General features: G+C 36.6%; 1 protein-coding gene across 1 annotated transcript in view; it reads right to left on the bottom strand.

Annotated features, from left to right (window-relative positions):
• LOC136176389 (disintegrin and metalloproteinase domain-containing protein 18-like) overlaps positions 1-18,917 on the bottom strand; it is a 101,483-nt gene that overhangs the window by 49,354 nt on the left and 33,212 nt on the right. The window contains exons 15-16 of the mRNA XM_065946539.1: positions 10,616-10,711; positions 3,624-3,822 (exon numbers count right to left, since the gene is read on the bottom strand). Coding sequence (XP_065802611.1) covers positions 3,624-3,822; positions 10,616-10,711 — 295 coding nt within the window. The remainder of the gene's footprint in view (positions 1-3,623; positions 3,823-10,615; positions 10,712-18,917) is intronic.

The raw sequence follows: 18,917 nt of genomic DNA, 5'->3' as shown, positions 1-18,917 counted from the left end.
TAGTTCTTCAGGTACTCTGTCTATCAGATCTAATCCCTTAAATCTATTTCTCATGTCCACTATACAATCATAAGGAATTTGAATTAGGTCATACCTGAATGGTCTAATGGTTTTTCCTATTTTTTTCAATTTAAGTCTGAATTAAATGAATAGAAGATGAATAAATGAATGAAGAAATGAATAAACTACATCAGAAGATCGATTTTTGACCCAATTGAATAAGTTTTGTGGAGCTATTAGAGTGTATATTCCAAGAGGAAATGCACGAGTGGTTACATCTTTACTAAGCATCCTTGTTTTCATTAGAACTCAAGAAGATGTCAAATGTTAAGTAACTCGGCTTGGTGTTAAAGGTTCATTTAATTAAAAAGAGTGTGGTAAGGACTCTTTCAGTCCAGGGAGTATGGCAGCCGGTCTCCCATTTCTGCTTTGTGGAGATGGAGCCAAGCTTTTGAGGTAGGGGTTGCAGAGGTCTGATAGATAATCAAAGTTGATGCTGAAATTACAAAACAGTCTATGACTATCATTCAAATTGGAATTTGCTGTTCATCAAGTTAATGTTGAAAGAAAACTATGCTATGGTCACTAGTAAAAGAGAGTGAAAGCTATCCAAGTGTCACTAAAGGCAGATTTGGGAATAGACAATGAAATAGATGATAATCCTGCCCCTTTGTCAAATGCTAATGCAGCAGTATTTAAAAAAAAACAAAAAGTGGTCATTCAGTGGCACACCCATCACAAGGACAATCCTCATCATCCTGAGGACAATGAATACAAAGAAAAATGAGCAGATGATATCTCTGAATATCTGAACAACTTCCTGAAAGTTGACCAAGGAACATGATTTGATCTTACAGGAGCAGCAAACTACTTAGAAATCAAAGATTTGCTTGATGTTACCCGCAAGGCTGTTGTCAATATGATCAAGGGGAAAACTGAAGAGATTTGAAAGACATTAAATATCAAAAGTGATTTTACTGAAGAAGGGGAAAACCAGGTATGCAAAGTGAACCAGCCATGTGAAGAGAAGTGAAATTGTGTGCCAAATACTAGTTGCACTGTTTTGTTTATAATTGTAATATTAGAGAAACAGACAATAAATGCAGCAGCGAATCAACTGTATTAGCAGAATTTTGTCCTCATTGCGTGTGTAGTTTCAGTAGAGATTCCAAACTTATGGCTCAGTTTCTTCTAGTATGATCACAAGTTTCCTTTTTCTTTGCTCTGAATAAAATTGAACTGTTGGTTCTCTATAGAAAAAATTTTAAAAATATAAAAAGATCTTGTCCTAGATTCTACTTATTGGATGTTACAGAGGGTAAGTAAGTAACAAGTAAATTATTTAATTTAATTTTAAGTGATGCATTAAACATTGGTCAAAAGTTACTGTGGCAAAGACAAATAATATTTTCAAATACAAATGAGCACTTTAAAAATAAAAACAAAGAACCAAGTAAAAAGCAACATCTTGAAAACACAGCATAGAGAAAATAGCACTGATCTGTGATTCATGCAAGATGAAAGCGCTGTAGCTCTGGAATTTTGGTTGCCACCTAACCTGAAATTTGTTACTAAAGATGAGTTTCAAATAATTAGGAAGATTAAAAAAAAAACTTACAGGAAATTAAAAAAAATAATTAGGAAGACAACATGAGCCAGGTACTGTGTAATTTGGACAAATAACTGGGCAAATAACTGAAATTTGGTGTTCTGCTACTTTTACTCAATTAGCAAATGATTTTATTTGAATGTCACTGAGTAATTTTGATCTATTCTAAATTTAATTTACTTCTTTAAAAACATAAAATCATAGTGGGGTATTATGAAAAACCACTCTCTGAAAAGGAGGGATATATGTACTAGTCATGTGAATTATTCTCAAAAATTGTTTAAAAAGTGAAGTATGAAAACAAATTTTAAACAGGTGCCTAAGACTACTGTTACCCTATCAGTTCTTCAGTGAGGAAATAGGATTCTATGTTTTCAGAATGAAGTTCATTCTGAACTTTTTAAGGTTCAGGCCATTAAAATTAGGTTATGAACGGTAAAGTAAGAGGAAGTTCAGCAAAATTTTGGAATCTACTAACTTGCCATTCCAATCTCTATATACATAAATATAGTTCCTAATTTGAGCTGTAAATATGAATCTTTCTGTCTAGGAAACTAAGATCCAAAGCAAAAATCAAAGCATAAGAAAAGGAATGTACAATACTATCCTGAAAATCTGAAATACTCCTACAAAAACTAATCTTCATTCATTCAAATTTAATCTTCACTGACCTTGTGATTCAGTCCTTCCACTTCTAGAGTTGTGTGATATCTATTACATCCTAGAGAGGGATCCAAATTTAAGATAAATATACAAGGCAGGGCCCTCCAGCCTCCTGCACAGGTGCCCTGGGATCTGGCAACTTCCATCAGTGGGCCCACACCAGACCCAGGACCCTGCAGGCCCTGCAGTCAACATCAAGGGTACCCATTGAGCCCACAGCTCTGGAGAATGGAGAGGAGGGTGCCACTGGGTTCCATAGAAAGTGCGCTATAAAATGAAATCAGCCCACCTGAAGTGTGCTGCGTGCTAAGTCATGTCCGACTCTTTGCAAACTTATGGACTGTAGCCCGCCAGGCTCCTGTCCATGGGATTCTCCAGGCAAGAATACTGGAGTGGGTTGTCATGCCCTCCACCAGGGGATCTTCCCGACCCAGGGGCTGAACTTGCATCTCTTATGTCTCCTGCATTGGCAGGCGGGTTCTTTACCACTAGCGCCACCTGGGAAGCCCCCAACCCACGTAATACATAGAAATGTAAATAGAGAATCAGGCAAAATGAGGCAAAGAAGGAATATGTTCCCCAGAAGAGAAAGGAAACAAAATGGAGAGAAGCAATCTACTTATAAAGAGTTCGAGGTAACAATCATATTAATACTAATATTGTGTGTGTTAGTCACTCAGTTATCCCTGACTCTTTGCCATACCATCTACTGTAGCCCGCCAGGCTCCTCTATCCGTGGAATTATCCAGACAAGAATGAATACTGCAGTGGGTTGATGTGTTCTTCTCCAGGGCACCTTCCTCACCCAGGGATCAAACCTGGGTCTCCTGCATTGCAGGTGGATTCTTTACCATCTTAGCCACCAGAGAAGCCCCAATACTAATGTTAATTTTAATTTAAATTTTTACACGTGACTTTAAGTGTGGGGGGAAGCTGTCAAGTCACAGAGGCAGATAACGTTTCTAAAACCCAAAGTTTTAGTTGAAAAGTTTTGAGTTTTGTCCTTAGCAACAGATTTGGCCAGTTATTTTCCTTGAAATGACATGCTCACTTCATTCATTTTTGATGTCTTCCAAATACATCTTCTTAATCAACATCATTTGTCTCAATCATTATTTTAAGTAAAAATGGTGTTCCATGTCAAAAGTGGCTAGTTCAGTTCACAAATCAACCAGTTGTAGAAGTTCTTTACTGTGTCCTCTGGTATGCAACTGCTTTAAATATCCTCCCCAAGGATCATGCAGAATATTAAGAAGAAATGTACCCAGAAATTGAGGCTTAATAAAATTATTAATTTTCACTGCTTCATCAAAGACAAGAAAAAGAGAAATATACAAAAAAAGAGTAGTACCTTTTCCAAATGCCTTGGCACACTGGTTGTCAGTAATTTGGCATCGTCCATTGTAACAATATGCAGTCCCCGACCTGCACGACTGTCCATTCATGGCATATGTGTCAGGAACGCAATCACTGGAAGTCCCATTGCAATACTCGGTAAAATCACACTCCGGATCCACACTCTTTCTACAGGGAGTGCCTGCTACTGATATCTAGGAGGAGAATGAAAATCATGTTCCATGGGTCACTATTCTCAATTCCTTACTGAAAAGAAAATGAGATGTGCCTGATTACAGCGAGTCCCCTACGTATCCACGCATTCTACTCCATTTGGAAATCTGATTTGTTCATAAATCCAACAAAGTTAGTCTAGGTACTTAACTAACACAATTGGCTGTATGGCACCATACTGTAAGAGATTTATTGTCCTTTTCACATAAACAATACATAAAAAAGCAATAAACATTTTGAATTGTATAATATCTTGGAAAGTACAGTAGTACGGCACAACAGCTGGTATCCAGGGGCTGGCATCGAGTGAACAGGCAAGAATTACCAACTGGAGGAGGGAGACCAGCTGAGAGATGGTAGAGCTGAAGGATCATCAGGAATGAGATGGAAGGTGATGTTTCAGTCATACTTGATATTAATACCACAGGTTCTGGCTCCTTGGGGAAGCAAATGCACATTTGTCATGTTTGACCGTTTGCAACTTGAAGGTTCACACATAGGGAACTTACCATATTGATACTAGAGAGGATTACAGAGTCCTACTGCTGAGTCCTCCAAAGGAAAAGGCAAGCAGAGCATTCATGATGAAGCCTGAGGAAAAGTAACTGTCTCAAAGGCTAAAAGGATCCTCCACCAGAGTTTTATGTTTTACATCAGAAGACCACCAGACTAACCAGCATTTGGATGGAGACAGAAGAAACATACTTGCTCCTCAAAATTGGAGAAACATTGCCTCTACCATTTTCTTCTTGGAGATAGATACCCAGGAGACAAACTCCCTGGTTTCATATACGCCACTATATGTAAAAATAGATAACCAACAAAGACCTACTGTATAGCACAGGGAACTCTCCTCAACATTCTGTAATAACCTGAATGGGAAAATAATTATGCATATATAATTTGTATAACTGAATCCCTTAGCTGTATGCCCCAAACTAGTACAACATCGTAAATCAACTGTAGTCAAATATAATTTTTTAAAAAAAGCTTCCTGGTTTTAATATCCCTCTTGGATGTTTACTAACTTATTTGTGTGAATGAGACACATAATTCCTCATTTGTAAACTTGGGATAATAATCATTCTTTTGTAAGGTTCTTGTAAGTATTAAACTGAATTAATGTAACAAGTGCTTTGAACAATATATGGTAAACAATATATGAAGTAGCTATTATCATTGTTGTCATCATCACCATTACATTTATCATTTGCGAGCTAAAAGTCCTCTTTGTATAGCTCAGATAAAGAGTACATTTATGATCACAGCTTTATTCCCTGTTGACTTAATCAGGCATCGTTGCTTTCTATGATGAAGTTCACCGTGGCCAGACATTCTATGCATGTTAAAGTGACACACACACTCTACAATCTAGTTTCATTGACTTAATATTTAACAGACTGAGACAAAGATGAGCAATAAATGAATGAAATGGCATCTTATAAAGGACTGTATGAAAAAGAAACTCTTTCAACCTAGAATTCCATTTTTAGGAAATATATATTTCAATAACGACTGTGAAATAAAGACTTGCCCAGGAAAATGATAATTAACAGAATTGATTTCAGCAGATATAAATTACAAGGAATAGTAAAGGGAAGTCTTCAGATATAAAGAGCATGGTAGTGAGCAGAAATTTACAGAAGAAAATAAAGAGACCCAGAAATGGAATAAAAGATGTTAATTGCAAAATTCTGCTTTCCTCATCTTAATTGCTCTAAAAAATAAGACTATATAAAGCAAAACAAGTAACAAAATATTTTGTGTTTATAATATGAGAGAGATGTTCTTTTATATAAGGTCCATCTCTATACATGAAGTGGTGTATTATATGAAATGAAACTCTGATTGATCAACGATCTGTAAACTCAGAGAAACTATTAATAGTAAAATTATTTTTAAGGTTAAATAATAAACCAGTAGCAATGAAAAAAATCAAACCATGTTGTCCAGTTTTGGAATCTATATTTTGTTTGCAGATCAATTGCAAAGCTCATAAATAGCTACTGGAAATTCAAAATAGTATAGCTAGTTTGGAATATTTGTTTACAGTTTCCTATAAAACTCCATATACACTTACTGTATGAACCAGCAATTTCATTTATAGTTATCTAAGTGAAAAAATCCTAATATTCATGCAAAATCTGCTTATGAATATTTTTATAGCAGCTATATTTTCACCACCCCAATGGAAAATGAACCAAATGGCCCTTAACTGGGAACTGTATTAATAAACAGTGGTACATCCTAGTATTGCTTGCAATACAATTCAACAATAAAAAAGGAATGACTTACTGATAAACACAACATAAATGAAGCTCAAATGCATAATGCTAGGAACTGTGGTGTTGGATAAGACTTTTGAGAGTCCCTTGGACTGCAAGGATATCAAACCAGTCAATCCGAAAGAAAATCAATCCTGAATAGTCATTGGGAGGACTGGTGCTGAAACTGAAGATCCAATACTTTAGCCACCTGACGTGAAGAACTGATTCCTTAGAAAAGACCCTGATGCTGGAAAGGTTATAGGCAGGAGGAGAAGGGGACAACAGAGGATGAGATGGTTGGAAGGCATCACCGACTCAATGGACATGAGTTCAAGCAAGCTCTGGGAGTTGGTGATGGACAGGGAGGCTTGGCACGCTGCAGTTCATGGGATTGCAAAGAGTCAGATATCCTGTAATTAATACTTTTTTTTCCTGAGCTTTCCACACATGGTCATGTTTCTAGGGTATATACGTAAGACATAAACTCATAATGATCAATTAACTTAATAATTTATACTCTATTCAAAATATTCAAAAATTGCTCAGGAAAGGGATTAAAGTAATTCAAATTTCCAAAACCACTCTGCAAAAAATATCTTTAGTCCCATTCCTTAGATAATATCTGGCATTGCTTTTAAAATTGCTATTGGATAACTGCTCTATAATATTGTGTTATCATTTTATTTGTGTTTATCTTAATTACTACAGATGATCAGTGCACACACTGAACAATTATACTTTTCATTGCTGTAAATTGCTTGGTTACTCCATTTGCCACTGTGTGTGTGTTTTTGTGTGTGGTGTGTGACTCAAGTTTGATTTATTAATGTGTGAGGATTCTTTGTATTTTTGCTACCCTACACATTTGGACTTCCCTTGTGGCTAAGCTGGTAAAGAATCTGCCTGCAGTGTGGGAGACCTGGATTTGATCCCTGGGTTGGGAAGATCTCTTGTAGAAGGGAAAAGCTACCTACCCACTCCTGTATTCTGGCCTGGAGAATTCCATGGAATATACAGGGCCTGGTACAGACAAGGTTCAGGATTCTTGCCTTGAGAACTCCATGAACAGTATGAAAAGGCAAAAAGATGGGACACTGAAAGATGAACTCCCCAGGTAGGTAGGTGCTAAATATGCTACTGGAGAACAGTGGAGAAATAACTCCAGAAAGAAGAGAAGGAGCCAAGCAAAAACAACACCCAGTTGTGGATGCGACTGGTGATGGAAGTAAAGTCCGATGCTGTAAAGAGCAATATTGCATAGGCGCCTGGAATGTTAGGTCCATGAATCAAGGCAAATTGGAAGTGGTCAAACAGGAGATGGCAAGAGTGCACATCGATATTTTAGGAATCAGCAAAATAAAATGAACTAGAATGGGTGAATTTAACTCAGATGACCTATCTATTACTGTGGGCAAGAATCCCTTAGAAGAAATGGAGTAGCCATCATAGTCAACAAAAGAATCCGAAATGCAGTACTTGGATGTTATCTGAAAAACTGCAGAATGATCTCTGCTCGTTTCCAAGGCAAACCATTCAGTATTACAGTAATCCAAGTCTATGCCCTGACCAGTAATGCTGAAGAAGCTGAAGTTGAACAGTTCTATGAAGACCTACAAGACCTTCTAGAACTAACACTCAAAAAAGATATCCTTTTCATTATAAGAGACTGGAATGCAAAAGTAGGAAGTCAAAAATACCTGGAGTAAAATGCAAATTTGGCCTTGGAGTACAGAATGAAGCAGGGAAAAGGCTAATAAGAGTTTTGCCAAGAGAATGCACTGATCATAGCAAAAACTCTCTTCCAACAACACAAGAGAATACACTAAACATGGATGTCACTAGATGGTCAATACCAAAATCAGATTGATTATATTCTATGCAGCCAAAGATGTAGAAGGTCTATACAGTCAGCAAAAACAAGACCAGGAGCTGACTGTGGCACAGACCATGAACTCCTTATTGCCAAATTCAGACTTAAATTGAAGAAAGTTAGGGAAAACCACTAGACCATTCAGGTGTGATCTAAATCAAATTCCTTATGATTACACAGTGGAAGTGACAAATAGAATCAAGAGATTAGATATGTTAGACAGAGTGCCTGAAGATATTTGAATGGAGGTTTGTGACATTGTACAGAAGGCAGGGATCAAGACCATCCCCAGGGAAAAGAAATGCAAAAAGGCAAAATGGTTGTCTGAGGAGGCCTTACAAATAACTGTGGATAGAAGAGAAGTGAAAGGCAAAGTAGAAAAAGAAAGATACACCCATTTGAATGCAGAGTTCCAAAGAATAGCTAGGAAAGATAAGAAAGCCTTCCTCAGTGATCAATGCAAAGAAATAGAGGTAAACAAGAGAATGGGAAAGACTAGAGACCTCTTCAAGAAAATTAGAGATATCAAGGGAACATTTCATGCAAAGATGGGCACAAAAAAGGACAGAAATGTTATGGATCTAACAGAAGCAAAAGATATTAAGAAGAGGTGGCAAGAATACACAGAAGAACTATACAAAAAAGTTCTTCGTGACCCAGATAATCACGATGGTGTGACCACTCACCTAAAGCCAGACATCGTGGAATGTGAAGTCAAGTGGGCCTTAGGAAGCATTACTATGAACAAAACTAGTAGAGGTGATGGAATTCCAGTTGAGCTATTTCAAATCCTGATAGATGATGCTGTGAAAGTGCTGCACTCAATATGCCAGCAAATTTGGAAAACTCAGCAGTGGCCACAGCATTGGAAAAGGTCACTTTTCATTCCAACTCCAAAGAAAGGCAATGCCAAAGAATGCTCAAACGACCACACTATTGCACTCATCTCACAAGCTAGCAAACTAATGCTCAAAGTTCTCCAAGCTAGGCTTCAACAGTTCATGAACTGTGAGCTTTCAGATGTCAAGCTGGATTTAGAAAAGGAAGAGGAACCAGAGATCAAGTTCCAACATTCATTGAATCATTAAAAAAGGATAAGAGTTTCAGAAAAACACCTACTTCTGCTTTATTGACTATGCCAAAGCCCTTTGACTGTGTGACCCACAACAAACTGGAAAATTCTTAAAGAGATGGGAATACCTGACTACCTGACCTGCCTCTTGAGAAATCTGTAGGCAGGTCAGGAAGCAACAGTTAGAACTGGACATGGAACAGCAGACTCTTTCCAAATCAGGAAAGGAGTACATCATGGCTGTATAATGTCACCCTGCTTATTTTACTTATATGCAGAGTACATCATGAGAAACTCTGGGCTGGAGGAAGCACAAGCTAGAATAAAGGTTACTGGGAGAAATATCAATAACCTCAGATATGCAGATAACACCACCCTTATGGCAGAAAGTGAAGAAGAACTAAAAAACCTCTTGATGAAAGTGAAAGAGGAGAGTGAAAAAGTTGGCTTAAAAGCGAACATTTCAGAAAACTAAGATCGCGGCATCTGGTTCCATCACTTCATGGCAAATAGATGGGGAAACAGTGGAAACAGAGACAGACTTTATTTTTGGTGGCTCAAAAGTCACTGCAGTGGTGACTGCAGCCATGAATTAAGACACTTGCTCCTAGGAAGGAAAGTTATGACCAACCTAGACAGCATATTCAAAAGCAGAGACATTAATTTGCTGATAAATGTCCATCTAGTCAAAGCTATGTTTTTTCTAGTAGTCATGCATGGATGTGAGAGTTGGACTATAAACAAAGCTGAGCACCAAAGAATTGATGCTTTTGAACTATGATGTTGGAGAAGACTCTTGAGAATCTCTTGGACTGCAAGGAGATTCAACCAGTCCATCCTAAAGGAAATCAGTTCTGACTATGCATTGGAAGGACTGATGCTGAAGCTGAAACTCCAATACTCTGGCCATGTGACGCGAAGAACTGACTCATTTGAAAAGACCCTGATGCTGGGAAAGATTGAAGGCGGGAGGAGAAGGGGAGGACAGACGATACAATGGTTGGATGGCATCACTAACTCAATGGACATGAGTTTGAGTCAATTCCGGGAGTTGGTGATGGACAAGGAGGCCTGGCATGCTGCAGTCCATGGGGTCGCAAAGAGTTGAACATGACTTAGCGACTGACCCAAACTGAACTGAACTGAACTGATACAGGGTCGCAAAGAATTTGACACAACTCAGCGACGTTCACTTTCACACACTTTGTTTCACATTTTGTCTCCTATGCCTGTTTTTTTTTTTTCCCGTTAGTCATTTGACTTTACAATTGCTTTGAGAGCTGATCTTTTTTTTGTTTTGTTTAGGAGTGTATATGTTTATTCTACTCTTTATCAGATAAATTAGAAGATGGCAAACTGAGGTTTTAACATAATGGAAGAATCAGTATTAACCTTAGATGTGTTCTTTATCTCATCATATTTGTCCTTAATGTCCATGGTTGTTTATGCACTCTCTGCCTTGTTCCACTGAATTTTTTCCAAAGTCTGTCAATTCTGCATTAATTCAATTCATATAGCATTCTATTATCACAGTTCAATCATCAACATAAACGTTGGAAACTCACCTCACATTTTGACGTACAGCATGATCCAGAAGCACACTCTACTAGGCCTTTCAGTTTACATGTATTATAATCACAGCAATTCTTAAACTGACATTCCTAAAATTTCATAAGAAGAAATACCTTTTTAGTTCCACCACTTAATAGGTCTTGTTTCTCAGCTTCTACTTAGTACTCTATTGTATTCAACTTTTCAACTATGTAATATACTTATGTTTAGTGAAGCTTTATTATTTTACTATTTCTAGAATTCTCAAAGGTACATGCAACTATAAGAACTAAATCAATAATATCTAAAATAACAGTTGATCATTTGCATTCAATATTTAAAATATGTGGTAATTAATTAATAAATTGGAATTATAACACGGAAATTATAATTAATTTGGATATAACCTGGACATAAATATAACATGAAAATGGAAATGTAACATTTGAATTTCCAAAAGAAAACTTTCCAGCTGTCTTTTTAGTGACTTGTTTACTAAAATTTTCCTTTATGAATAAAGCTAGAGAAAAGTTAGGCTATATATGTATAATAAAAATCTATTTAATATAGGAGTCATGTGCCACATTTTACTATATAATGGAAATGCATTGAAAAAAGGACATTTTGACATATATATTTTTACAAGGTAAATGGCAGTCAACTGTTATTCAAATTAGATGATAATTTTAAATAATGTTAACCAAAAAATTTTCAATTAAATGCATTGTATTTGTATAATTTATATATTCTTTAATGTTTTTATATTCTTTAAAACTTGTTAAATTAAATGTCTTCCATTTACTCAAAAATCAAGTTTTAAAGATTTTGTCCTTAATAAGATTCTTCTTCATTTAAAATTTTTCAAATGTTTCTAATTTTTCTTATGTTTATGCAAATAGATATGTATTTGTAAATATCCCCATCATAGAAATAATGTAGAAAACATGGAGTAAACTCTGAAGTTGTGATCATACTTTGCAGTTTCCTGAGGTTCTCACTGGCTATCTTATCCTTAAAAAATGAGTTAAAGCATATAACTTTTTTCTGTACTCTATTTCAGTGTTTAATGTTCCAAAGTTCAATATCATTACATGAGTGTATGTGCATGTATATATTCTTTCACAAAAAGGAAATAAGGATGCATGACCAAACAATGTTTGTCAAAACTAGTTATGAGAAATCAGTTTAATTTATAACAAGGTAACTTGCTAATAGTGTCTTATTTTTATTATTAGTTCTCTGATTACTAGTGTTTTTGAAAATGATTTTGCATTTTGTAAAATTTTGTTTATGCATAATCATTTCTTCTCACAATTTTCACCATTTTGCATAAGAATTTTTGTTTATTCATTTTCCTTTTTCCCCCTTTAAATAGGAGTGGCTTTTTAAAAATCTCCGACTACCCTTTTTCTCCTATGTTAATAACTTTTCCTTAAACTCTATTGTTTGTCTTATTAATGGTATCTGTCATTTCTTGTAATTTGCAATTTTCTTCTTCCTTTATGACTATTGCATTTTATATCTCATTACCAAGACCTCCAACATGCCAAGACTATGTTATCAATATTTTACTCATATTTTATTGCTTTTTAAAAGTTACAGACTTTTTTCCAGAAATGTACACCTCCATACTTTGTGGGATATTTATCCTAGCATTTATTACTCATAACTGTATATGTGAATACAGTAATAAATAAATGCACACACCTGCATATGTGTGTCAGTGCAAAAACAGAGCTTACACTTGTATAAAATGGGGGATATTTACAAAAATATAGGTGCCAATACCATTCTCCCAAAATCGACCTGGGACACATCTGAACTGAACAAGCTGGGTTTATTAATAGTTTCTGCAAAGGAAAACAAATGCCATGGGGAACTGTATACACCTCCATGAGAGTATGTAATTAGAGGATTGAGGCTTAGGTAATTTGGGGAGGGTTTAAAGAGTCTGGACTTTGCAAGACTAGATGCTGTCAGAAACCAGGAGTTCATCTATGATGGGGTATTTTAATAATTCTTATCTAGAAGCAGAAAGGGGCTTCCCAGGGGGCACAGTGGTAAGGAATCTTCCTGTCAAATGCAGGAGACACAGGTTGATCCTTGGGTCAGGAAGATCCCCTGGAGAAGGAAATGGCAACCCATTCCAGTATCCTTGCCTGACAAATTTCATGGACAGAGGAGCCTGGCAGGCTACAGTTCGTGCGATCATAAAAAGCCAGACACAACCGAGAGAATGGGCACACACAAACACAAGAATAAAGACAGTATCAACGCCAGGGTTGAAACTGGTAAAGAAGCAGGAAATACTCATTGGCCAGGAAAAGGAGGTGTTTGGTCACTATTGTAACTTGGACAATAGTCAGGTTTTACCCTTCTCAGAAATAAAGTGGAGGGCATTGCTTAAAGAGTGGCTTTATTCTTTTTCCTTCATCCATTTTGATTACAGGTGTTTCATTTCTTAAGCCAATGGCCCAATATCACAGTGAGCCGAATTTAACAGCCTCGTAGTATGGCTTGATATTTTGTAAGGCAAAATTGCCCCAAAATGAACTCATTTTCTAAAATGTTCCTTTGTAGTTGACATTCATATGAAAAATCTGAGAGAAAACACATGACAGACATAGCAAAACTGAAACATACAGCTAGGGGTGGTTGTTTAGACACTAAGTTGTATCCAACTCTTTTGTCACCCCATGGACTCTCACCCCTCTAGGTTTCTCTGTCCATGGGATTTCCCAGACAAGAATACTCAAATGGGTTTCCATTTTCTTCTCCGGGGGATCTTCTCAACCAAGGGATCAAAGTCACCTCTCCTGCATGGGCAGGCAGATTCTTTACCACTGAACCACCAGGGAAACCCACCGCTAGTGGTTCAGTTCAGTTCAGTCGCTCAGTCGTGTCCGACTCTGTGACCCCATGAATCACAGCACGCCAGGCCTCCCTGTCCATCACCAACTCCCAGAGTTTACTCAAACTCATGCCCATTGAGTCGGTGATGCCATCCAGCCATCTCATCCTCTGTCGTCCCCTTCTCCTCCTGCCCTCAATCTCTGCCAGCATCAGGGTCTTTTCCAACGAGTCAACACTTTGCATGAGGTGGCCAAAGTATTGGAGTTTCCGCTTCAACATCAGTCCTTCCAATGAACACCCAGGACTGATCTCCTTTAGGATGGACTGGTTGGATCTCCTTGCAGTCCAAGGGACTCTCAAGAGTCTTCTCCAACACCATAGTTCAAAAGCATCAATTTTTCGGCGCTCAGCTTTCTTCACAGCCCAATTCTCACATCCATACATGGCCACTGGAAAAACCATAGCCTTGACCAGATGGACCTTTGTTGGCAAAGTAATGTCTTTGCTTTTTAATATTCTATCTAGGTTGGTCATAACTTTCTTTCCAAGGAGTAAGCATCTTTTAATTTCATGGCTGCAATCACCATCTGCAGTGATTTTGGAGCCCCCCAAAATAAAGTCTGACACTGTTTCCTTACCAGGTAGCAAAGGGAAGAGAGGTAAGGGTAAGATAAGGGCATTAAGAGATACACACTACTATGTATAAAATAAATAAACAACAAGATATATTATATAGCAGAGAGAAATATAACCATTATTTTTAAATAACTTATATGGAGTACAGTCTATAAAAAGGTTTAAAACAGCAAAAGTCCCTTTATATTCTTCCCTACTTCTTTTTAAGAAAAACTTGGAATAAATCTTCCAAGTAACACTGTTCCTAATGGGGTATTTCAAATGTATCAAAGAGTCACTCCTCACGCACTTGCACACATCCTATGTTATTATAATGAGAATTACATTATCCATGCATTCATTCAATCAACAATGTTTGTTGAGCCTGGAATATATAACAGATACTATTCTGTGTGCTGGTGATGCAGCAATAATCAAACCATCAACCATCTATTTCCTCTAATGTTATTTTGTTGTTGTTCTTTTGCCATTATCACCTTTTATGTATGTGTGTATGTATATTTAAAGTCCTATGGCCATTGTTCCAAAACATTAAAATAGATTCATGCACTTGGTTAACTTATATTTCTAGATAAAATTTAGGGTCTGCTTTTGCAGGAGAGTAACTTTCAGGTTAAAAGGGGTATGTTGATTTGGATTTAATAAAGAGTAAATTGAATGCAATTTGACTTTAAAAGAAACAGCTATCTATTTATTGCAATTTCTGTGTGTCATTCAGTTTTGTTAAATCATTTATACTTTCAGTGTACTGGAAAGAACTCATTAACTTGACACCTATTTTTTACATAGTTTTTTTTTTGTTTGTTTTTAAGAGTGTAGTAAACATGCCTTTGTTATTTTGTTCTTTACTTTATTTACTGACTTTTAAAAAATAAAGACTATTACTCTTTGTCTCAGGTATTTCACTATTGTAATCTAACAGCAATAAAACTTTTTTTATTATCAAATATAATGGATTTGCTTCTAATGAGTCGCTTTATATATTAAGTTTTTTATAAATTACTGCTAGAAAATTTCTTAAAACTGATACTAAATTTTATTCTGAAGTACATTTTTGAAGAAGGAGTATTTAGTGTTAAAGATTCTTCCTCAGTTAGTTGTGATGTGTTTTTATTTCTTTGTTTAGTATAATAATCACATGGATAAATTTAGTTTGCCTTCTTCCAAATAAACCTCAGTTGGGCAGACTTTTCTTTTGATTGTGTATGCAAGTTGTGCTTAGTCATCCAGTCATGTCCGACTCTGTGACCTCATGGATTCTAGCCCACCAGGCTCCTCTGTCCATGGGGATTCTCTAGGCAAGAATACTGGTGTGGGTTGCCATGCCCTCCTCCAGGGGATCTTCCCAACCCAGGGATCGAACCCAGGTCTCCTGCATTGCAGGCGGATTCTTTACCATGGATTTACTTGTCAATATTTACCATAGAAAACTCGCATCTAGGTTTGTTACGCTAGACTATAGTGTGTGTTTTTGTGTGTGACTTCATAATACTGAATTTTTCATTACTATTAAAATGTTAAAATTTTTATGTTTATTATTTGTCAACTAGTTCAAACTATAAGCTTTCCAAATGCAGTTGGCAGATCTTGGGAGATCTCTAAAATATTTTTAATGGTGTCTATAAGGTCAACAAATTCTTAATAATAAGTAGACTTTATTTGTCTTTTATATTGTGTTGATATTTGCATTGATCGGGTAAAAGCAATTGTATATGAAACTGCTGGACGTCTAGTTTAAATCAAAGCTTTTGGTCATTGTATTATTCACCATCATGTACTCAACAGCTTCATTTAAGGAGGTCTTTAGTAAAGAAGTAAAAAACTACTAAATTTGTTGAATTTTAACCTCTGAACATTCCTCTAATATTGTGTGACAAACGGAGAGCATTCATAAGCACCTTTTATGCATAATCACAATATATTCTCCATTACTATAGATTCTCAAGGAAAACACTTCTGTGATTGTTTGCATTACAGATTGACTAGTCACATTTACCAGAGAAAGCGTTTTTACTTGAGAGAACAAATGACAGACAAACCACGGTTTTTCAGGCTTGGGTATTTGGCAGATGTTTTCTTAAAAGTGAGTGAGGTATGCCTGTTACTCCAAGGAAAACAACTGAATTTAAATCTTTCAAGTGAAAACTACAATTTTGGAAAATTTTACCATCCATAGAGACTTCATTTTTCCACTACTTTTCTGATGATATTAGTGATGATATTAATGAATATAAGGTTATGGTCTTTTATAATGACAAATGTCAATATTTAGAAACTGCATAATTCAGTGAAACAGCACCAGCAATTAGAAAATTATATGCATGCAAAAGGTACACTTCAAGTGTGATATAGACCAGTGGGTTTTAGCATAATAAGATATACATAATCCACTAATTTTGGTTTTACAATTAGCAATGCAACTATTCGGAGAAGGCAATGGCACCCCACTCCAGTACTCTTGCCTGGAGAATCCCAAGGACAGAGGAGGCTGGTGGGCTGCAGTCCATGGGGTCGCAAAGAGTCGGACACAACTGAGCGACTTCACTTTCACTTTTCACTTTCATGCATTGGAGAAGGACATGGCAACCCACTCCAGTGTTCTTGCCTGGAGAATCCCAGGGATGACGAAGCCTGGTGGACTGCCGTCTATGGGGTCACATAGAGTCAGACAGGACTGAAGTGACTTAGCAGCAGCAGCAGCAGCAATGCAACTATTAGAAGTTTTCACTTTTCAAGTTTGGTATAGTAAGAAAGTAGAATATACACACTTTTCTGAAAAGCTAGTAAAATTCCCTTCTATTTTATAACTCTATGTTTGTTTGAGGATGAATTCATACACATTGGGATTGCATCTGGAAATGATAAATTTGAAGAGAAATCACTATCATCAATATCAATTCCTCCAATCTTACAATAAGAATTCTTTTTGAATTTGTTAAATATTTCCATGATTCCTCCTAGCAATGCTTTGCAGTGTTTTTTTATTCCATGGTCCTGCACATATTTTACTGGACACATTCTTAAACATTTCATGTTTCTTAGTTCTGTTGTAAATGGTGTCTTAAAATTTCTTTTTCTAATTTATTGCTGATATAAAGAAGTCTCTTTATTTTTGTGAACTATGTAAACAATGACCTTGATAAATGCACTTATACAAATTATAATTTATTTCTGGATTATTTCAGGTCTTAATTGTACACAATCATATTATTAGGAATGAAGTTACACTTCCAATTGTTAAATATTTTCTTGTCCTGCTTTGTTTTGCTGGCTAGTGCATCACATTCAAAATCAAGTGTAAAGGACAATAGGGGGCATCATGCCTCATTAGGGACTTCAGGAAGAAAGACCATCATGTATATGATGTTAACTGTAAGATTTTATAGACACCTTCCCTTATAATAGAGTAGGTTCCCTTTTAATAGAAGATTATTATTTCTCCACAGAGATAATCACATTTAGATTTCCTTAAGTAAACCAAAAAATTCTGTAATGTGTGTGCTTGTGTGTGTGTGTGCAGGCGTTATTACATTCAGTTTATAACTTTTACTGAGAATTCTGTGACCATAAGAAATATGAGCATACATAAATCCATCCTTGAAATAGTCTCATTAGATATTTTATCACAGATTTGTGTGCATGTATGTGTGTGTGTGTTTAGGTCTATCCTACTGTTTTCCACCCCATGGACTGCAACTTACCAGCCTCCCCTGTCCATGGGCTTTCCCAGGCAATAATACAGGAGTAGCTTGCCATTCCCTACTCTAGGGAATCTTCTGGACACAGGGATAGAATCTCTATGTCTTGCAACTCCTGCATTGGCAGACAGATTCTTCACTACTGTGCCACCTGGGAAGTCCTTTAATTAAGGTTATCTTATCCTTAAAAATGAATTACAGTGTATAACTTTTTTCTATAATCTAGTTAATGTTGTATAAAAGCAGTATAATTTCTTAATTTTTTAATTTCACCAGTAAAGACAACTGGTATGGACTATTCTAAGTTTTAAAATTATGCACATTATTTCTTAAAATATATAAGGCTATTCACATATTTATTTCTACTCATGTTTTTCTTTGTTCAGTTCAGTTCAGTCACTCAGTTGTGTCTGACTCCTCGCGAACCCATGGACTGCAGCACACCAGGCTTCCCTATCCATCACCAATTCCAGGAGCTTGTTCAAACTCATATCTGTCGAGTCAGTGATGCCATCCAACTATCTCATCCTCTGTTGTCCCCTTCTCCTCTTGCCTTCAATCTTTCCCAGCATCAGGGTATTTTTAATGACTCAGTTCTTCACATCAGGTGGCCAAAGTATTGGAGCTTCAGCTTCAATATCAGTCCTTCCAATGAATATTCAGGACTGACTTCCCTTAGGGTTGACTGGTTTGATCTCCTTGCAGTCCAAGGGATTCTGAAGAGTCTTCTCCAACACACCACAGTTCAAATGTATCAATTGTTCTGCACTCAGCTTTCTTCATGGTCCAACTCTCACATGCATACCTGACTACTGGAAAAACCATAGCTTTGACTAGACAGACCTTTATTGGCAAAGTAATGTCTCTGCTTTTTAATATGCTATCTAGGTTGGTCTGAAGAAGGAAATGGCAACCCACTCCAGTACTCTTGCCTGGAAAATCCTATAGATGGAGGAACCTGGTAGGCTACAGTTCATGGGGTCACAAAGAGTCGGACACAACTAAGCGACTTCACTTTCTTTTTCTAGACTATAGTCACAGATGGGGAAGGAAATAGCAACCCACTCCAGTATTCTTGCCTAGAGAATCCCGTAGACAGAGGAGCCTCGTGGGCTGCTGCTCATAGGGT

This window comes from Muntiacus reevesi, chromosome 10 (genome assembly GCF_963930625.1).
Source record: "Muntiacus reevesi chromosome 10, mMunRee1.1, whole genome shotgun sequence".
Taxonomy (NCBI): domain Eukaryota; kingdom Metazoa; phylum Chordata; class Mammalia; order Artiodactyla; family Cervidae; genus Muntiacus; species Muntiacus reevesi.
The sequence above is the reverse complement of the archived record's forward strand: the minus strand, read 5'-3'. Positions and strand labels throughout refer to the sequence as shown.